The 21,302-nt window shown below is 34.6% G+C and overlaps 1 protein-coding gene across 3 annotated transcripts in view; it reads right to left on the reverse strand.

Moving 5' to 3' along the window:
- Positions 1 to 20,973, reverse strand: part of Dzip3 (DAZ interacting zinc finger protein 3) — a 47,687-nt gene extending 26,714 nt beyond the window's left edge. For 2 of the 3 annotated variants that reach the window (XM_051150022.1, XM_051150023.1), the window contains exons 1-12: positions 20,815 to 20,973; positions 19,214 to 19,330; positions 17,531 to 17,611; positions 16,604 to 16,728; positions 14,023 to 14,137; positions 10,979 to 11,098; positions 8,908 to 9,009; positions 7,737 to 7,829; positions 6,850 to 6,902; positions 4,964 to 5,040; positions 2,903 to 3,520; positions 1,264 to 1,296 (exon numbers count right to left, since the gene is read on the reverse strand). In XM_051150022.1, coding sequence (XP_051005979.1) covers positions 1,264 to 1,296; positions 2,903 to 3,520; positions 4,964 to 5,040; positions 6,850 to 6,902; positions 7,737 to 7,829; positions 8,908 to 9,009; positions 10,979 to 11,098; positions 14,023 to 14,137; positions 16,604 to 16,728; positions 17,531 to 17,611; positions 19,214 to 19,330; positions 20,815 to 20,958 — 1,678 coding nt within the window. In that variant the 5' untranslated portion in view covers positions 20,959 to 20,973. The remainder of the gene's footprint in view (positions 1 to 1,263; positions 1,297 to 2,902; positions 3,521 to 4,963; positions 5,041 to 6,849; positions 6,903 to 7,736; positions 7,830 to 8,907; positions 9,010 to 10,978; positions 11,099 to 14,022; positions 14,138 to 16,603; positions 16,729 to 17,530; positions 17,612 to 19,213; positions 19,331 to 20,814) is intronic. The other variant, XM_051150024.1, reaches the window with a different exon arrangement.
- Positions 20,974 to 21,302: the final 329 nt, after the last annotated feature.

A 21,302-nucleotide genomic window follows, 5' to 3' on the forward strand; every position in this document is an offset into this window, starting at 1 on the left:
GGTGTCCTGACTTCTAGATTTTCACCATGGCTACAAGCATACACAATTGCTGTATCAAAATTGCAATGCCTACTTACCCACAAATCATAGGCATGCAAATGAGCCTGGAAGCAATTAGTAAAAATCAAAATGGTATGATGCCCTCACTGATACTTATGTAGATTCCAAGTCTTAGGTACTCGAGAATATAAGTACAATCTATATACTAAGGTCTTAAATTCTGTCATTGAACTTATTGAAAGTGTGACTAATATTATTTTATAGAATATAAATGTGAAACACGAAAAAGGAAAAGCTAGATCCATTTCCCCTTTCTTTTTCCTAAATCTGAAAACTGTGTCGTACTGTATTATTACTTCTTTGAGTCTTTGCTCTTTCTCATTTTTGCAAAGATTCAGCCTTAAAACTTCCTCAGAGAGGACCCAACATTTAACCTCAAGCAGGCCCATGGTACTGTTTTCTAAAGAATAATTTTAATTTTAGAAGGCAAATTACATCTTAAATTTATACTTATTTGTTTAAGATTTGTGTGTGTGCACATGGATGCTGTGCCCGTCCGTCTATGTGTATGCCTACAGAGGCAAGAAGAGAATATGGATTCTCTTGGAGCTAGAGGTAAAGGTGGTTGTCATCAGCCTGATACGAGTGATAGAGATCAGGGCGCAGTCGTCTGCAAGAGCAGCAAGTGCTCTTAGCTCTTATCCACTGATCAATCTCATCAGCCGCCCCACTGTCCGCCCACAACTTTATTGTTTGGAGCCTCTAAATGGGAATTACTAAACCAGGCAGGGAGTCATGTGTTGCAGCCAGATATTCGGAAAGCTTGCTCGAACATATCTTGGGCAACATTGTTTATGAGAGCAACAAAACAAAACCAGTTAAAAAAAGAAGTGAAAAATAGTAATTCATTACAGTTCCCCCAACACCTAACTATAGACAGTGGCTTACAAATACAATAAAGCTAAATAAACCAGGACAGATAATCAAGTTAAGCAAACAGGCTTTTTGCCTGCTCAAGCCCTGAGTATGAAAATCTGAACATCATTTTGGGTAAGCCTTGTGGCACGCATTAAACTCAAGTCAGAGTAAGGCATATACTAGGTTCAGCTAACCAACAGTAAGTTGGTCATATGATTTTCTAAGCTTTGGGGTAATGTACAGTTTATTATACAGTTTATCTAAACACATGTCAACAACATATTTATGCCTTAGGGGTCCTGAGTTAAAAGGCCACTTATGGATTTTGAGTTTAAAAATACTTACACTGACTGCCTGTTATTGACTGTAGAGCAATTCCTATCGCAAACAGAGAAAAATAATTAGAGTGTAATTGCAACCACAACTAACCAATATCTGATCAGGATTCAGAAAACCTAGAAACCCTTTATAGAGCATTTATCTATTACCTAACTATATAGGAAAGAACCAGCACTATTCACCAATGCGATTTAGACAAGGTCCTAGAAAACCTTTGTAGAGCATGAGTCTATTACCTAACTATGTAGGAAAGAACCAGCACTATGCACTAATGCGACTTAGACAAGGAATAATCCAGACTATCATACAATAGCTACAAACCCTTGATTTAAGAAGCAAAAGATTGTTTTTGAGGCAGTTCATAATAATTAAGATCTGCAATATCAAGAAATACTTTATTTTTAAATAAAGTGAAATACAATCACATCATTTTGCCCATCCCTGTCCTCCCTCCTACCCCACCCATCTTCCCTCCCTCTTGAAATCACAGCCTGTTTTTCTTTAGTAGTTGTCACATATGTGTATGTATAAATAAAACTTGCTTAATCCATTTGGTATATTTGTATATGATTTCAGAGCTGAGCACTTTGTGCTGGATAACCAATTACGGAATTGATTTCTGGGGAGTATTATTTCCGCAACCCTCAGCAGTCCCTTAGTTGCATGTAGTTCTTTCTCTAGAGGTGGGGCCCCAGGAGATTTTTTTCCTTTTCATGTTAGCATGTCTACTGGTGTTGTACTTCTTCAGTTCTTGATTAAGCAGTTATATTGTTAAGGTGTCATGGGTGAAGCATCCCTGTCACTTCTATAAGACACAATCTCCCAGCCGTCTTCCTGGTCCTCTGGCTCTTATAATCTTTCTGCCCCCTCTTCTGGAATGCTCCCTGACCCTTAGTGCAGGAGTCATTTTGCAGATGTATCAGCTGCGACGACACACACACCACCACTTCAACAAGCACTTTAAAATAAGCAGCAATCCTTATTTATTATTAGCCTAAGACTAGGAAGGAATATTCATGAAATGTACAGCAAGTTTCCACCCAAGGTCTGAGTCTTTCAAGCCATACATAGGACCCTGGTCACAACTCCATTCCCTGTCCTTGTCTCTGAGTCTACTGAGCATCTGCAATATGTAACAGGCTGAATTTGGCCCTAGAAGTTAAAAGCAAAGGTTAAAAAGAAGTAATCTTCATGTAGACATTGTGGAGATAATACATGTTGTTGGACCTGTAAATGAAAACTGAAACTTTAGTAATTAACAAAGGAGATAAAAAGGCACTATGAAAGCCTTTATTAAAGGTTTCTGACCATAAGCTCTTGAAGCAAAAATTGCTTGAGATGCTCTGGATTTAATTCATGCTCAGTGCCCTTTCACTAAGTACATGTGTGTATACACACACACACACACACACATACATACACACACACACACACACATGAAATGTGGGTGAATGTATTTTTTTAAGGATTCTAAAGTATTCCTTCAAGAATTGTTCTCTAATTTTCTCTAGTGTCTAATATAAAACCCAGTGTCTTCTCATACTGAAAAAGGCTCTAAAACACCAATAGGACAAAAAGCTATCCCTAAGCACAGAACAGACACTCGAAAATGGTTTGCTGGCTACTGTAAGTAACCATTTAGTACCTTGTTGATAGCAGGATAACATCCTCTGGATGATTTCTGGTACTGGAATGCCTAGATAAATGGACAGCTGATGATAATCAAGGGATATATTCTCAATGGGATTCTCCTTGACTTTGTCGATATCCTCTTGTTTCATCCCAAGTCGCAGAAGAATATCAGAAACTTTTTTCCAAATTGAATTGAACTGTAACTCAGTGAGCCCATTCATCAGAATCTCACTGAGGAGGATATCTCTGTACTTGCAGAGCCTGAGAACATCTGCAGACTTAGAGAGATCAGAAGACGGCGGTTCCATATCCCAGCCTTTTCTGGGTGCAGGGAATACATTCAGGTGTTTAATGAGTGCTAATAAGAGGCATAAGTCAAACTGCTTGGACTGTGGTAGCTCCTTGTTTGGGGGATAAAGCAGATGCCATGATCCACCCAAAGGGTGATTGGTCCAAAGATGATTGTAGTAGGGTTCCAGCACATTCTTGTGTATAAGCAGCTCTTTTTTCAAAAGAGTGGGTGGCATAGCCTCATCAAATATTTCCCGGACAATGTCAGTACCAGAAATAATAATTATATGAAGCAGATGATAGAAATAATTATAATCAAGTTTGAAGATAGGCATTTCATCTGAAAATGAATTTGGAGAAGTCAAAACAATCCACATTAATGCTCTTTTTCTATGTGGTCTCTCACACTGCACCCTAAGTTCCTTTAGATAAAAACTGTTTCAAGGAATGAAGTACAGAAGAACTTTACCATAGTCAGTGCTCAATAAGCTTGCTGTTCTCTGTCTAGATATCAAAAACTCTAGACAAGAAGAGCATGCTCCTAAGTAAAAGGAAATGCTGAGTCTTCTAACCCAGAAGGATTTTATTTAAATAAGTTAATTTTGGCAACATAATGGAAAAGTAGTTTTGGAATTCCTAGATTTACTCAGAAATAGTAATTTTCTATTTTTAATTATAATTTACATAAATAATTTAATTTTTTTTCCATGAAACTAGTACTGTCCAGCAGACCTTTGCACGCCAAAGGTGCTGCACGCACAGTACACATATTCCTACTGTCTATCTTATTAGATAGTTCTGATATATACTTGTCTACACAGTTATCGAAGCAGTCTACAGACCAGAAGTATTTGCACCTACCTGACACTTACGAGTAATGCAAAATCCGAGGTACCACTACAAACTTACCCACTGGATGGACACCTGGGGTTTTGTTTGTTTGGGGTGGTTTTTTTTTTGTTTGATTCATTTTTTAATCACCAGATGATTGAATTTAAGAATCATTTATTTGATAAACTGAAAAATTATACTGATATTTCAACAATGAAATGGAATGAGACAGCAGACTACTATTTTCCAGTTTAACATTACTTCAGGAGGAAAGCAGGCTGGAAGTCATGGGAAACCAGTTTATGATAGTATTTAGTTTTTCTATGAGTAGTAAACTATGTGTTTATCATAAAAATAGCTTTGTTATTTTATCCTTCATGATTTGTGTTTTAAAAGAGATTTTTGCTTAATATATTTGACATACACTGTGAAAACACAATTGAAGAGTAAATGTCTCAGAAGAAAAAGCTAGCATTAGGAACATCCAGGTTCCCTATTAAAAAAGGCTGACCCTAACTCTTTTGCCACAGAAACCAGGGACCTATATGGTCCCCAGCTGCAGAAGAGACTACTTGCTAGTACACTCCTAGAGAGTTGGCATGTGGATTTAGACTACTTGGGTCCAAAATGTTCATTCCTCTTGTTTTAGATACTCACACACTGGCTCTTTTAAGAGCAAATGTAACAAGGGAAGGGTTGGATTAAAAACTCTCCTGATGCAAATCTCACCGTATACTCACAAGCACGTTTCAGAGTTAGCATGTCTCTCCACAGAATGCCAAAGTAATATGAGAGCACAACTACGCTTGCTGATTTTTCTGTGTTTATGCGTTCTAGTATGCGGTGAGCACTATTTGGTGTTATAAACCTGAAACTCATGAATGGTAACCATAAATAATTGCAGTTGTGCTTTATGAATAATTTACAGAGACAATAAAAAGTAAAGTAATACCTTTTGTGTTTAATTTTAAATCGAATTTCGGTCTAATATCAGTGTCACTTAATTCCAGAGCCATAAACTTCTTGTAACTGAAAGTAGAAAAAAAAATGTTTTAATGAAAATAGTACCACAATTAGACCATATTTTCGGAATAAGCAACATTATTTGTTTTGTTCTCATACTAGAAATAATTTTACAGTAAAGGGAAAGCCAATTTGAATAAAAATTAAAAGCCACTAGCAGTAACAATTCTATACTGTAATTTTCACTGTTATTAAGAAGTATAGAGTACTGACAGAGCTCATTCAAAAAGAATTCTATGAGGCAAAAATTATGTGGTAGCTGAAAAGGGCAAAGTAAAAGGAACAGCAATGTAAAGGCAAAAAACAACAAACAACAACTTCTTGCCTTATCAGGATCACAGAACTTTAAAAAAATAATTAAAGGTAAATCAATTTATTCAATTTCTAGAGATGTTTTTAAAAATAAGAATAAACTGGACATGGTGGTGCACACCTGTCATCCCAGTACTCAGGGAGGCAGAGGCTGGCAGAGCTCTGTGAGTTCGAGGCCAGTGTGGTCTACAAAGTAAGTCAAGGACATCCAAGGCTATACAGAGAAACTCTGTCTCCAAAAACAAAACAACAACAACAACAACAAAATAAGAATAAGCTCTCATAATAATATTAACAGATAAAATAGGAAAGAATGGGAGGAAAGAAGCACAAAAATTTATTAAATAGGTAAATGCTGCCAATAAATGAAATCTCTGTATCTTTAACTTTGCTCCACGAACAAATACCAGATGGTGATACTAGAAGTAAACATCATGATGGCTACGGTTTGTTGATAATAAATCTTATCCCATGTGTCAGATGGAATGTTTGAGATATCCCAATACCTGGTTTCTGATTATACTAAACAGCCAAACAAATAAAAACAGACTAACAAAATAGACATAGATTAATAAAATACAATAGAGAAGCCACAAATAAACCAAACTAGCTACAGCAACTGGATTCATGGCAAAGGTGCAAAACCATGATAAAGAAACACCAGCTGACAGGCACGTCTACATCCAGCTCCATGGAACCCATCAACACCTGTCCTGAACATGCAGACAAGGGCACTCACACACGCACACTACACACACACTAACATATCCATACACTTCAGTAATAAACAAAAACAAAAGGAAAATTTAAAAACATAAAAGGAAAACCCAACACCTATAAATACAAGAATGAAACTAAATCTGTATCTATCACCCTACACACACACATACACACACATACAAACACACACATACATACACACACACACACACACACACACTCTGAACTCAATAAAGATCATGTTTGTGTGTGTTTATAACCACCACCACCCCTACAAATGTAAGGAAAAATGAAGGGATGGGTTAGAAGAATTTTTTATATTCTAGCTTCTAATTTTAATAACAACACACTGAGCCTCTATAAATGTCTTGTTTAACCTATACATCAATATTATTCAGTAACGTGCTTTTCTCACCTAAGAAATAAAAAGAAGTTAAATTTAAGACAAGCTTTGAGGTCTACATAGCGTTGAAAAATAGAGTTTGGTTTTTTTTTTCTGTAACAATAAACTTATACTATGTTAATAAAAATGTGTCTGTATTCAGGAAATGATCAGTTTTATATTTAGTGGTAACCATATAATTTTCGCCTCCTTGTTTTAAAATTAAATATCCACAGAAAAAGGAAAAGAAGGGGAGCAAATGAGAACTCACTGTGATTTTTTTCACACCAAAGACTCTTAAATAGGTATACTAAAACTGTTATGACACAGAAACAACAACTAAAACACATACTTGCTGCTTAGAAGAAAAAAAGTAACAGAGTATTTTATTTCAAGCTCACCTTGCTCCTAAATTTTCAATGGTTATATATTCATCCTTCCTCAGAACTTCAAACTGCAAGAAATAGAAAAAAAAAACCCTAAAATAGTTCAATTTTCAAATTTCTTTAGGTTCTTAGCTTCTATATTTACAAAAAATAATTAGACTAAAACATCAACTATAAAACAAATGATACTATTAAAAGCTAAGCAACATAAAATACCACTCAAGTAACAAACAATAGTTAAAAGTAGTCAATTTTGCATCATTATATGATTTGAATGCCAACATTAAAATATAAAAGAAGCTTTAGTCAATAAATAGTAAGATTATTAAAATAAGATTCATTTACAGCTTTAATTTAATTCTACTTAATTTAAACTAAAAATTCAAGATATAATATTAATTAAAAACTAAAATGTGTACTATGTTTTATTTAACAGGTAATATATGCAATGTCAAACAGACATTAAGAAGTTATTTGTAGACTAAATAAGTTCGGGGCCTGGAGATACAGCTTAATAGTGGTGCACTCTGAAAGCATATCTGTAGCCCTTGATTCAACTTCTAGGTCTACCAAAATAGAAAAAAATGATTCAAAAATTCTAAAGCTATCTTTAATTTAAGGTGGCAAAAAGTAGTTAAATTATCACACTTTATCGTTGTTGGTCTACAATACCAACAGTAGCTCATTGATGATATATTTATCTCTGTTTCTTAGATTGTCTTATACTTGATGACAATTCAAATATATTAGATAAAAGCAGAGTAGAAAGGGCAGGGAGCTTAGTCATCAAAACTAAAATGGAACTAGGATCCTATTATTACCAATAACAAATCAATTTTATGGCAAAAATAGCACTAAAGAGAAGGCAGAAAAGAAGAAAAATCTGAGCAAAGAATACTCACCAAAATTTTGACAATTCCAGGCACATCACATTGCAGCATCCTTACCATGTCACCTGCACATCCTTCTTTCAAACACTTTTTCCCACTAAAACTCTAAAATTGTTCATAGAAAAACAATAAAATTACCAAGTCAGTACCATACAAATCTGAGCCACTAAAGGAATGAGGCAGATAGCGTCACATGACAAACTGAGAGGTGTCAGTAAACAGCTAACAACGAGCTGGCCAATGTGTTTTACTATTAACGTGTAAAATTATTAATTTCGCTTTAATTATTTAGACTTCAAATTCTTTAAGGGGCTATATTTTAGCCTAACGTGTAGATGCTAATTGTGGGAAGAAATTTTAAGTAACATTTACTGACTAAGCACAGAAAGTATTGAATTTCCATGAGCTACTTAAGGATTCTAAAGAAAGGGGAAGAATAAAAGCAGCGAGTTCTCTGGTTCTGATCCTGCGATTTCCTCTGGTTAACTTACTTCTATTTCTTGTGTACTTTTCTGTCTAATACTGAGAAACATCGATTTTTCCATCAACCCCATAAACTCAAAAGCATGTATCACTTAAAAATGAGTAGTAATGTCTTACATGTTTTACTTTTAGAACGTGACATTCAAGTTTACTTCTTGTCTCTTCATTTTAATACACACACACCCAAGCCCTATGAAATATGTACATTTTACTATTATTTTAGAGCTTAGAAATATTAGTTGTGGTGAAGTTACCAGTCTAATGTACTAAAAGTAGTAAGTAGCTCAAGCTAGATTTGACCCCAAATTCGCCACTGCCACATCCAATTTCTTTCTACTGTACTATAATTGCTTAAGGGTTTTTCCTTGTTCACATTACGTAAAAATTGTAGAACTTAAAAATCATAAAGAACAGGGCTCTGAATTTTACTTTAATGCTAGTGGTAAACAACTCAATTTATCACATGGCTAACATAACTAAATAAGAAATAATTCCCCTATCTGAACGTTATAACTTTGTATGTTCCATCTTAAAAATAAAACTTATCCTTAAACTAAGAGTGGCAAGGAGATCATCACCAGAGAGACCTGAGAGGAAAAGGAGAGAGGAGAGTGAACAAGAAGAAGACAACAGAAAGAACAAGGGAAAGAGGCAGTGATGTGTTGTGGTATGGCAGCTTTAAAAAGGGACAGTGCGATACCTGGTCATTTTCTCCCGGGTACTTTAAGTTCTTGAACTTTTTCCAACAAATTTTATGGAAGTAAATACAACAACTTTTACTGCACATCAACTGTAGAAATCCCTTGAAAAAATATAGATATAGAAATATAATTCATGTTAACATAAAATAATATCTCAGTTCAGTTTTAAAATTCTATAATTTATAGAGTACACTTTATACTAATTCTGTTTTCCACAACATTCAAAATTTACTAGCAACGCCCATAGATACCAAATGAACCTCTGAAACTGTAAAATTACTCAAGTCAGAAAAATAAGGGCATTAAAAAAAAGTGGGAGAAGGACAATGACTTGAACTAGGCAATGCAGGAGTTTCATATTCTATAGTATATGAAAAGAGCAAAAACACTGAAATATTTTTTGTGGACTATGCATTCCCATGTTTTCATTTCTATTTTTCTCAAGCTCAACTCACTCTGGTGCTATTATTCTTTGAATTCTGTTACCTCTCAGGAGACCTCAGACTCCTGTCCTGGTGACAGAATTCCACATCTACCACGTTATTCAAGAACAGAGACTTTTGTTGTTTCCCTGTGCTCTCTTTAGGAACTGGTCCTTTAATGAGGAATTCTTCTTAAATTACTAAAGTCTAAACAAAAACCAGAACTTTTGTTGCTACATGAGACTTATTTGGTTGCACCCCTAAGTATTCTGAGCCACAGGACAAATATCCCAGCACCAAAGCAAGAGCCGACTTGAATATACCTGTCCTACTTATGTAGAGAAGCCTGCAGCTGAAATGCCAGCCACTTTATCTCAGAAGCAGGATCTGACCTGTACTGAGAGTGACAATTTTCACACTGTTCTGTGACTTCATAGCCAATCTCTGATTCCAGGATCACAAGACCAAACTGTTTACAGTTATTCTCTTTCCTCACTCAAAGATCATTTATTTAGTAACATGAGCCCTGAATGTTGTCCACTTACATGTGTCATATGTCACTTAGTATATGTGTCACTCTTCTCAGTTTCTAACATTCCTCATTATAAAGTGGAAAAATTATCTTATTAATAATCTTAGCTTTTGAGAACTTCTTACACAAGCATGGCCTCTACATCACCCTTGACTCCCTTCTCTTTCCCAAATTAATCTTTTATTTATTATTGTACATGTACATATATAAGTGTTTGTATGTATCTATGTGCATACCTATGCACATAGATACATACAAACTATTGGCTCCATCTAATGTTGCTAGTTACACCTGTGCCCAGGGCTAGCCATCTTAGGACAGGACAATCGATGGCAGAGCTCCTCCTTGGAAGGAACCGATCCTTCCTTTTGCAGCAGGCACTGGCTATAAGTATTCCTTCACCTTGGGGTGGGACCTTGTGGAATTTTCCCAGTTTGTTCTGTCACGTCAACGGCTGTCCACTATGCCAGTCATGTTTAGGCAACCATGTTAGGATTTCAAGGGAACATTTTCCCTGTCATGTCTAGGGGACACTATGTAGCAGGAAGAGTTCTGGGCTTCTAGCTCTTACCATCTTTCCACCTCCTTTTCTGTGAGTTTACTTGAATGAGAACCAACCACTGTCATTTTCTAATATCTAACTGTAGTCTAAATGTTTATCCTTACTCCTCATCAAAGATGCTTCTTTTTGCAACAAAGATTATTCCAGATATTCACAACTATTGTGCAAATGTAGAGACTAAATTATTTTTGCTGTATGAATAAGGAGCAAATTGTCATAACTTCAGAGGCAGGTAATGTTACAAAAACTTCAGCAAAACCAAGCTACTCTACTGACTCATAGAATATAATTTATATTGACTGTGATTGCACCTTCTCAGAGACAAGCTATTTCTTACTATATTACCATCATAATTAAAGTAAACACCATTCTTTATTTCCCCCGCAACAGGGGAATAAAATCTAAGAACTTGCACTTACCTCAGTAAAGCTCTGCCACAGAACAACATACTATAACCTATGTAATATTTTAACTGTTTAATTTTATGATATTTAAAGTGATCAACAACTGGTTTCCAATGACATCAATAATAAGATGGTTGATAATTATGTTACCTTATAGTTGGTGTTTTTTAAAATGTCAGCTTCACAAGAGCGCTCACAATCAAGATAGCTACAAATGGCCTCTTTCAATATATTATTTTCAGTTGTCTTGATAAAATTATTGAGAATATCCTAGAATTTAAAAATACACATATTCCTTTGAGTTATTTATAATAAATTAAGCCAGTAACACATCCACAGATCCCATTTTAAACTAAATATGTATGCATACAGGTAATAGTAAATAATGTATTTACTCTTTTCGAAGTAAATAACTAGAAAAGCCCTAAACTAAAAGAATGGATTTCTTACAAGGTGAAAGTAGACACGTATATTTGAAGCTATATTTTGCTTCATTATTCTCACCCGTAGAATGTTCCTATCAAGAACTGTGTACACATATATCTGAGAACTGGAGCTAATCAATACACATTGATGGTGGAAGCATTGCAGTGGTAAAATGTGACAATCAATGACACAGTAGACAGATGTACGACACATAAATATTTCTACAATGGCAAGTTCTAGCTTGGAATACAATTTCTCATTTCAAACTAAGTAAAGAAAGCAAAGAACATTATCTTATCTTAGTTAGATAATGGCTTTAATACTTACTTTTTAGAGAGACAATGATATAAGATACCAAACATATTACTACTAATCCACAGAGTATATATGGTATGCAAAGTAACCCATTAAAGGTTATTTAAGGAGTAGCAGCAAAATTATATATAAAGATAAGTCTTATAAAAATGACAGAAAATATAACAATAACAAAAACCTTCACAAAAACAGTAATATATGGATTAGTTCAATAAGCAAAGAGTATAAATAATAAGCACTTAAGAAATTTAAAAATTGCTATCTTTAATAATTCTTAGAAAGAAAATGGAAAAATTAAAACAGGTTACATGTAAAAGGTTAAATTTCAGAATAGTAGCTGATGAATAAAAGAAAATAACAGTAAAAAAATTTTTAATATGCATAGATGTTTGGCCTGTACACAATATGTGTATGCCTGTACACCATGCGTTTGTAGTGTTCATGAAGGACAGGGGTAGTCATTGGATCTCTAGGACTAGAATGGCAGCTGGTTGTGAGGTGCCATATTGGTCCTGTAAATTGAATCTGGTTCTTCTGGAAAAAGTGCGTGTTCTTAACCACTGAGCCATCTTTCCAGGACCCAGTAGAAAATTTTAATGACAAAAATAAATTTCAACCTACAATTCCTAGACAAGACATAAATAAAGTTTACAAACACATTATTTTGAAGATTGAAAGATCTCAAAAAATTGACCTTCTTATCAAGCACTTAAGGGAGGAGTTACACAAACCAAACAAGGGAGAAAACCTAGAGTGGATAAAAACTTCAGTTGTGACATACAGAATTTTACACACAAAAAAGGAAAAAGTCATCCTTGGGTTGAGGCCAATTTACTAAAAAACAGGTAATATGGGGGAAGTGTGTGTATGTGTGTACACATGAGCGTGTATGTGTATTTAAAGGAGGTATTGTATACATACAGGAGCTTTCTAGTCCTGCATCTGTGATACTAAAATGGAAAAACAATACTTAAAAATACTTAAATACTAGGACAGCTTTTGAGTAGATAAATGGGAGTGGGAGTGGGGAAGGCTGTCTAGAGAGTAGGAATTACAGTTACAGATAATGAAGCAAAAATTGAATTTTTAAATCTTTAATATTTCTTATTAAAGTGTCATTAGAAACTTCTTTGTATAAAATTTTACTGAAAAGGTTTGTATATAAAAATATTTAAAAGGAGCAGGAAAATAGTAAAAACATTAAAAAAATTAGAGACTGGTTTAGTTAGGAACAAAATTAAAATACATAAAGTTATGTAGGAGCTCAGTTAAAACCTCTACTTATGCTGACACTGGCACAGAAGCCAGCACCAGAGTCTAGTGACTGCTCAGAAAGGCTTTTAAAATTCTTCATTGTGATTGGAAGTTTGTAAGATTTGTTCTTTCAGTTCTGACAATTGATACCTGACTTAGCACTTCTATGCGATATGCCTCTTTGTTTTTAGGCTTAAAGTCAGCTAAAATGTAATAATTCAGAAGGCTTAAATTAAAAGTTTGAGGAAGACTTTCTTTTTAAACATCCACCAAGAGAAACATGTAGTTGTTTTTACTTTAAACAATGCAACTAAAGGCTTTGCACAAAACCTGCTGGAAAAGTAGGTGAGTCTCAGAATGTTTGGAGAAATGGGTGCTCTCACATTGTATAATAAATATACATTTGTCCAAATGTTCTAAGAGGAAGTATGAAAACATATCAACAACTTTATAAGCAAGCCTATGAGCACTGGCTTCATGTTTATACCATGTAAATTTTATTCTAATGAAATGAAATGAGAAAAATACAAAGATCATTTTATATATGAATGAAGAACTGAAAAGTTTATTAGATGAAGTGTACATTATTAAATGACTAAGTATATTAAAGCAAGATACTAACTAGTACACACAAAACAAAACTCGGTGTACAATGACTTAGCTACTAAAACATTAAATACACATTTCAAAATTAAACAAATACATACTCATCATACCAATTTTAATAGATATCCAGTGAATTATTATAGTGTGCATGTGCATGTGTGCATAGAAAGACAAAATCAAAAAGACAAGAATGGTTTCCACATTTGAATAAAATGGAGTAAAATTTTCTTTTTGGATAAAAGGAGTAAGTTTTCTATCCTAAGCATTCAGTATTTTGTAAATTAAATTAAAAACAAAATGATACCAACTGTAATTATTTTTTTAAAAAGAGAAGTTAACTATTACACTTAGGTTTAGAAAAGACACAGGCTTAGCTAATTCAGCTCCTGGTCTTTTTAGGACTTGGAAACAATGACACTGCTTCCTCTATCTTATCTGCTCACATTCTGCACCAGGTAATAAAAATGAGGTTCTTTCTTACACAAAAAGCTAACTGTGAATAAAAGAATGTTAGATCCTTGATTTTAAAGTTACTTGTTAAAGCTGACTCTCATTAGTCAGAGGTGACAAACTATTCCTAAATATTTTCTTACTGTGAAAGTTGTAGGTAAATCTTCATCATCTGTAGGATCTACTTCAAACCAATCATCATCTGTATCTCCAAGTTCTTGTAAGCCTCTGTGAAATTCTAGTAGTGCTCCATTATATCTGCAAGGGAGTTTTAAGTAAGGTTAGTTTGAACTGGACTCCAGTATTATGTAGTTTTCAGTGAAGGAACACAAACCCACGGAAGGTGGTGATAACCTCTGGCATGCTGTAGAAATACAAATACTAGGACTCTCACCTGTGGCAGACTGGGATGAAATACAGGTAGAAGGGGAGGCACTAGGTTGAACAGTATGGGGGCCATGGTAATTAAAGGGGTTGTAGAGTTGGTTGGCCTTTGTTAACTGTCTTGGAGGCCTTGAAGAAAGAGAATGACAGGTATAGGTCAGCCAACTATTAATTTAGCATGCACTTTGAAAGCCAGAAGGCCTCTAAGGCAGCATTTAAACTGAACCTCACCTACTTTATTCAATCTGTGCTGAAAATGAGGGCCAAATTTAATTATAAGATAGGACAAACTATAAATGAAAACAAATGCACAGCCTTGACACGCTATTATCAACAGGACACCCTATAAAAGTTAGAAGGATGCTGTGCTATGGTAAATTTAAAAAATTCTAACAGCATATTATGCCAAACTTGAGGCCAGAATTTTATAATAAAAGGTAGAGCAATTGCAATGGGACCTCAGGCCCAGCCTCATAGGACGACTTATGCTAAAACCAGGGCTTGACAGTGGATAAGTGGACCTACAGCTCTGAAATGAGAACATGTATGTGAATGTGCTTAGAAATCCAAGTCTCTAAATCCTTGTTGGCCAATTTGATTTGCAAGGATTTCTTCTTCCTTGCTAGTGGACAGCTGCCTCCCTTAGATGTCATCAAAAATTATCATCAGAGATGCATATCCCCCCAAAAGACGGTCATCTTCTTCAGATCTTTTTCTCTCTCTAGGGACAGGCATAATGAATGGCACAAGACAGAAAACAAAGTCTAAGTTCAGGAAGAAAAAGAAAATAGAAAATGTATTCACCTAGAAAACGCATAATACGATTGATATGAAAGAAGAAACATGGAAGTAGATCCTAAGAATGTGAAACCAAGAGCAAAAACAAGGCTACACTAGGAAGTGGGCACAGGACAAATCACAAAGTCAAAATTCACTATTCTTGCAGAGACACCTGAAGCCAATCCTAACATGCAACCAGAAATTTGGTATGATTATGACCAATGGTAAATGATGTACAAAGGCAGGTAATTTCTTGGCACAGTATTAACAGAGTCAGGAGGTTCTAGGGGTGAGAATGGCACTGCCATGTAAGAACACAGACCTATCACTTACAGGAGTGGATAAAGTCCTGTGTGAGTGAAGTCCTGGATGAATTTGGTCATGATCCTGTCAAAGATCATAGCCACAGGCTGGGGATGGCAAAGGCTTTCTTAGAGGACCAAGCGTGAGTGCTGAAAATTGTTTGCAGATGATATCATTCTAACCAAACCCAGTGCATAGGAAGTGAAAGTCTCCAATTCCCTAGCACAACGGAGTCATGATACATGATAGGAACTAAAACCTAAATAGAATAAAAACTACCATCTACATGGTAATTTTAGGCATGATTTTTCCCAGCAGAAACTCCTTCCTAGTCATCCTTTATATCCCAGCCAACAATTACATCCCTAGACTTCTGTTGATTTTCTATGCCATTTTGGAGCACCAATAAAGACTTGGATCATACACTATATTTTCCTCCACAGCTGTTCAACATGTTTTATTTTTCATTACTATTTTGAATGATTGATTAAAAACTATATTCTTCAAAATATATGATGCTTAAGGTAAACACAATAAATAATTGATGCTAAAAAATTTATAGAGGAAGTAAACAAATATTTTATGTTCGTTACTCTGTATAATTTCACCTTCCTAAAATCGATAATATTCAGGATTCTCAAAGCTCAGTATTTGGACCTTTCAGCTTGCTTGTTTTCATTTGTTTGCTTTTAGCTCTTAGAAGACAGTCTAACTAACTCTATGGGCTAGGCTGACCTTGAACTCAGGATCCTACAACCTCTGCCTCCTTATTGTAGGAACTACAGGTATGTGCAATTCCATTAGGAAGTCACTTATACTCAAAAAATTCATTATGAGAATGTCATTAACTACAATAATCTATCAGGTACTGTATTATTTTCTTGTTCACTAGGCACTGCTTTTTACTCTGTAAATATTTTATGTATATTTTTATAATAGGTTTTAATTTTTGTTGCATTTTAGATATCAGAAAAATCAGGCTTAGTAAAATTAAGTTTCTTAGGGTAAGTGGTAAAATAATGTGTTTGAATCCAAGTCTGTCAAAATCTAATGCCCATATTACTACTGTCGATGCTTGGCTGCTTCACTTTACCATGGCCTATTAAGTTCCATTTTTAATATTTCCAAATGCATGGAGTTATTAACTTCCAGGAATGAGAAAGAAGAAAAGAACACTGAGACCACAAATGTTATGATCAATGGTATACTGTGCAATCTAGGTAATAGTAAAGATATAACTATAAGTTAAATGCTTACCTTTTCTGAGCACATCGAAGTAAACCACGTCCAAAATACACTAACGACATAAAGTTTTCACAAATTTCACTTTCTTGGATCACCATCTTCATCACCAGAAATTTATTTTCAGCTTCTGTGCAGTCCTGCAGTGGCACAATAGAGTTGGCTGTAAAAAAATTGCTATTCATTCCCCCAACTAGAGAATTTTGAATACATTTAACAAAAGAATGATGGTCTAGTCATCTGGTCATGTATTTATATCCCCAATCTTAACATCTCTAAAAATGACTGTAAAGACAAGGTACGTACTAAGTATTTAACATCATTCACAAACACAAAAGTGTTTCAAACTGGAAAGACGCGACTACTTGACCATAGGTGTAGGTTCTTCTAAGAGGCAAAATACAAATATAGACTTGTAACTTAAAATTACAGTTAGTTCTAAGATTCTTTGTGTGTGTGTGTGGACTAGTAAAAAAGAAAGTAAAAGACTATCAAGACCACAAAAATTAAAATAACACAAACCATGAAAAATTCAAAATGGAAGATTTTTTTAGTTAATTACAGATTTTTATTCATTTGGTTCCATTTTAATTTGACAAAATAAAAACTGAGGTACAATTCGTTTTTCACAAGAGTAAAATTAAGAAAAAAGAGAGTAAGTTTCATTTAACATAGGTTAATATGCATTATGAAGTATACAAATAAGGAACATTTAAAAGATAAAAATAGTCTTACAAAACATAAGTATAAGCTGATATTGTTTACTCTTTATTTTTAATCACAACATACATCTTCAATATAATTACTAACTAATACAAATAAGACAGAAAATTTATAGAAAGCCTTCAATTCTAAAGTTTTTTTTTAATTAACAATTTCAACTATACAGTGAAGCCAAGGTATATGAGAAGAGCTATAAGGTAAATAATACATGTGCCATACCTCTTTCTTTCCTCTTTCGCTGAGTGCCACTCCATACAGAAACAGTAATGTCAAGTAATAACCAATATTAATTTGGTGTGCCTAAAAAAAAAGAGAAAAACCACAATTGGCTATTTACATGATGCTATTATCAGTTTAAAAGGGTTAACTGAAAGTCCTTGACCTACTTAATAATTATTAAAAGTAGTAAAAATTTTCAGTTTATTACCCCTCATTTGCTAATAACTATTTAAAAACATTTCATTTGATAAAATTATCCACAAAAGGAATTTGATCAAAGAAGATAAAAGCAAATTCAATCATCCCTACTTCATTTAGCTTTTCAAAAAAATGAGCTTTCTTTTTAAATTCTCTTCTGGTTTTCAAAAAGCCCTACAGGTTAACAAATAAAAAGCCAAGTGCCAAGAATGGGTCACCTCTCTTCATGTTATTGGCCAGTAAGTTCCTGTAGGTACTCAAGCATTATGGGCTCCTGCCATTACTATTGGTTATTCTCCAGTATTGCTGGAGACCCATGTACTTGAGTCACAGAGCATGGTACTGACCTGGAACTTAGATCTCCACTGGCTGGCTTTCATATCGCTGGGAGGTGCTATGCACACTTACAGGAAGAGAAGAGAATCATCAATGCTTCCTAGCTTTGAACGCCATGAACTATAATGTTTGGCCTGGCAAGACACACCTACCGGGGCAATGTTGGCACAAACAAACATGAGTAACCAACAACTTTCCTATTGGATTCAAGTCCTGCTCCACAAAATAAAATTCATCTCTGACACTACTGTCAGGCCAAGATCGTGTGGCTAGACAGGTCATAGGCCCTCATACTGTTACGCTCCTCAATAGCATTAAGCTGACTCCGAATCATTTATCATTATATAATACATGAATGAATCTCTCAACGTTAATCATAGAAACTTCTATTTGTAGTGGACAGTGATCAGTGTGGAGATCTACAGCTGGCCAAAGTGCAGGGAGTAAGGGGCTGTGGAACGATCAGCCTAGGTGGGACACCATTATTACAGCCCCTTCCCTCAAGACTCAGAGACCACTGTGAGCAGAACAGACTGTTAAGAGGCAGAGGCAGTGGGTGAATGAACAGAAATAGAGTCCTGCAGACACAGCAGAGTAGCATAACAGAAGGGGCTAACGCGTAGCAATAAGAAATTTCCTTTTACTTTAATTGACACATATATATTAATGATACACAACAATATTTGAATTACATATGTAGACTAAATCAAGCTCATTTACATGTGAACGGCTCTACACATTTATCACTTCTGTGGTGAAGTTTTATAATATACTCAGCGTTCTTAAGAATGTCATAAATTGCTATTAGCTGCATTCATAATAAGGTGTTAATAGCTCTCTTGAACATTTTTCCTCCCATCTAACTGAAATTCTGTGCAGTTTGGCCAACACCTTTTCAACTCTTCCCTTCCAAGCTAACCCTGGTGACTGTCGTCCTATTCTCTGATCAACATTTTCAGACTCTTTCTGTACCTGCTTTTCTGTGCCTGAATGATTTTCTGAAGTTCATGACTGATTGTAAACTGTATTGTCTAATCTCACTAGTTCAGGTGTCTTTTAATCTAAGAAAAATACAAATACGCACATATTGCTGTTCTCCATAAAATAAATGTTGCACATGATTTCAAATATTCGATGTAAAAAACTCACCGTATAATTAGCAGCTTGAATGTTTCTAAGTGCTATTTCAAGTTGTGTTATCAAAAAATCTAATGTTAAAGCAGGAACAATTTCTTCCCCTGTCTGGCTATTAGCTGCAACTTCCCTCTGTGAAGAATAATTAAGATAATTTCTGTAAGTTAGGATTTCTAAATATATCACACAAAAAGAAAAATATATAAACCTTGTTGAAGACAAAGATTTTTTAAATTACCTATGCAATATACTTTACTTACGTATTTATTTATTATGCTTATTGTTAACCAATATAAGACAATATGCTTAGTAGGTATTTCCTTAAACACACACACATACACACACACACACACACACACAATTCTTTGCCTTGATAAGCAAGAAGCCGACAACTGTTCTACTCCTTTAGAAAAAAGTATCAATCCCACTTTCTTCTGATCCCCGCCCCCCCCTCCCATTTTCTAATACAGATAGAATGTTTCTTTGTCTGTGATACCAGGTAAAGCTTTTAGTGGCCTTGCATCTAGAGAAGCAGTCCTGCATGGCTGAGCAAGAAAGGAGGGCTAAGGTTAACACCCTTTTCTTTTAGTTGAGCTTGTGGTGTGGGCAGAGTACAGATAGCCTCTCCTGTCTGTGTCTATTTCTATCAGCTCAACACTTACAATTATGAAATCAAAATACAAACACAGGTATGGTGCTGCATATCTTTAACCGCAACACTCAGAGGCTGCGGCAGGCAAGTCTGTGTGAGTTTGAGGCCAGTCTGGTCTACATTAAGAGTTACAATGTAGCTTAGGTTAAATAGTGAGACCTTGTCTTAAAAAAAAAAAAAACAAAAAGAGAACAATACACTTATTTTTCTAGCGAGGGAAAATTTCACTACATTGAATAATAAAAAAATTTAGCCAAGATTTAATTCTTTGTGTAAAAATAAACATCAACCTAATCAGTATTCAAACTTACTACTGTCTTTAATAAATGTCAAATTACATCTGTACCAAATAAATTTATGTAATATTTGTAGTGTTTGACATGTATATTATATACACAAGTGATGTAAAAATTTCTCAGGTGGAAAGTGATCAAAAGAGGAAAGAGTTACAAGTGCTCCAAATCTACTATATATTCTATATGGAATACATTTTATTAATAAATACAAAGATTAGATATATTTTTTCCTTATATTTTTAAAAAAAGTTGTGAATTTTTTTCCATGACAGGGTCTCTCGGTGTTAGCCTTGGCTGTCCTGGACTCGCTTTATAGAGCAGGTTAGCCTCAAACTCACAGCAATCCACCTGCTTCTGCTCAGTGCTGGGATTAAAGGCATGCGGCATCACGCCCGGCCTGTAAAGTATTTTTTAAATTGGGAAAACAAAAACAAAAGTAGTTCCTAGCCATGAGTGGCACATTTATGTTACATATTGGGTCAAAATAAGCACTAAACGTTATAGCTTATGACTATAAACATATATTTCTATGATGACTTAAAATTTGTTAACAAGTCCACAGTCAAGGTTGACAGCAAAACATTTAATAAATGTCAGATGGAGATTTTAAGACTCTGATTATATTATATAGCTTTAAATTCTCCACTAAAGAGAAATGGTGATGTTACCTGCATAGTCTGGAAGGAGAAATCTTCTTGTATGAACTTTTCAATGTTAGGGAACACACCCTTCGGTAGAGAGTTGATTGCATTTAATAGCTTCTTTACTTCTAATAGCGGGTTAGCAGGGTCAAGATCTGTAGGTACATCCATTTTCTGTTTGTCCTGTAAGACATATATTAATTTAGACTTAATACAATTTCATTTATTCTACTGATAAAAATCACCAAAAATATTTTTAAAGTTTTCACACCCACATACATGCACACGCACATGTAGTGTCTACGTACCTGTGTGTGTGTTTGTATCTAAGTGATAGAACCATAAAGCTTAAGAATAAGACCATCTCTGCTCAAGAAACGTAAGTAGATTATTCTATATAGTAACAGGAAAACTATTAACTTTTTTTTAAAGTGATATGATTGATCTTTCAGCTTCTAAATCCATAGTAATTTTAAATGAATTAAGTTTCAGGACTTTAAATTAAAAACTAAAAT

The sequence above is a fragment of the Acomys russatus genome, chromosome 8 (genome assembly GCF_903995435.1).
Source record: "Acomys russatus chromosome 8, mAcoRus1.1, whole genome shotgun sequence".
Lineage (NCBI taxonomy): Eukaryota > Metazoa > Chordata > Mammalia > Rodentia > Muridae > Acomys > Acomys russatus.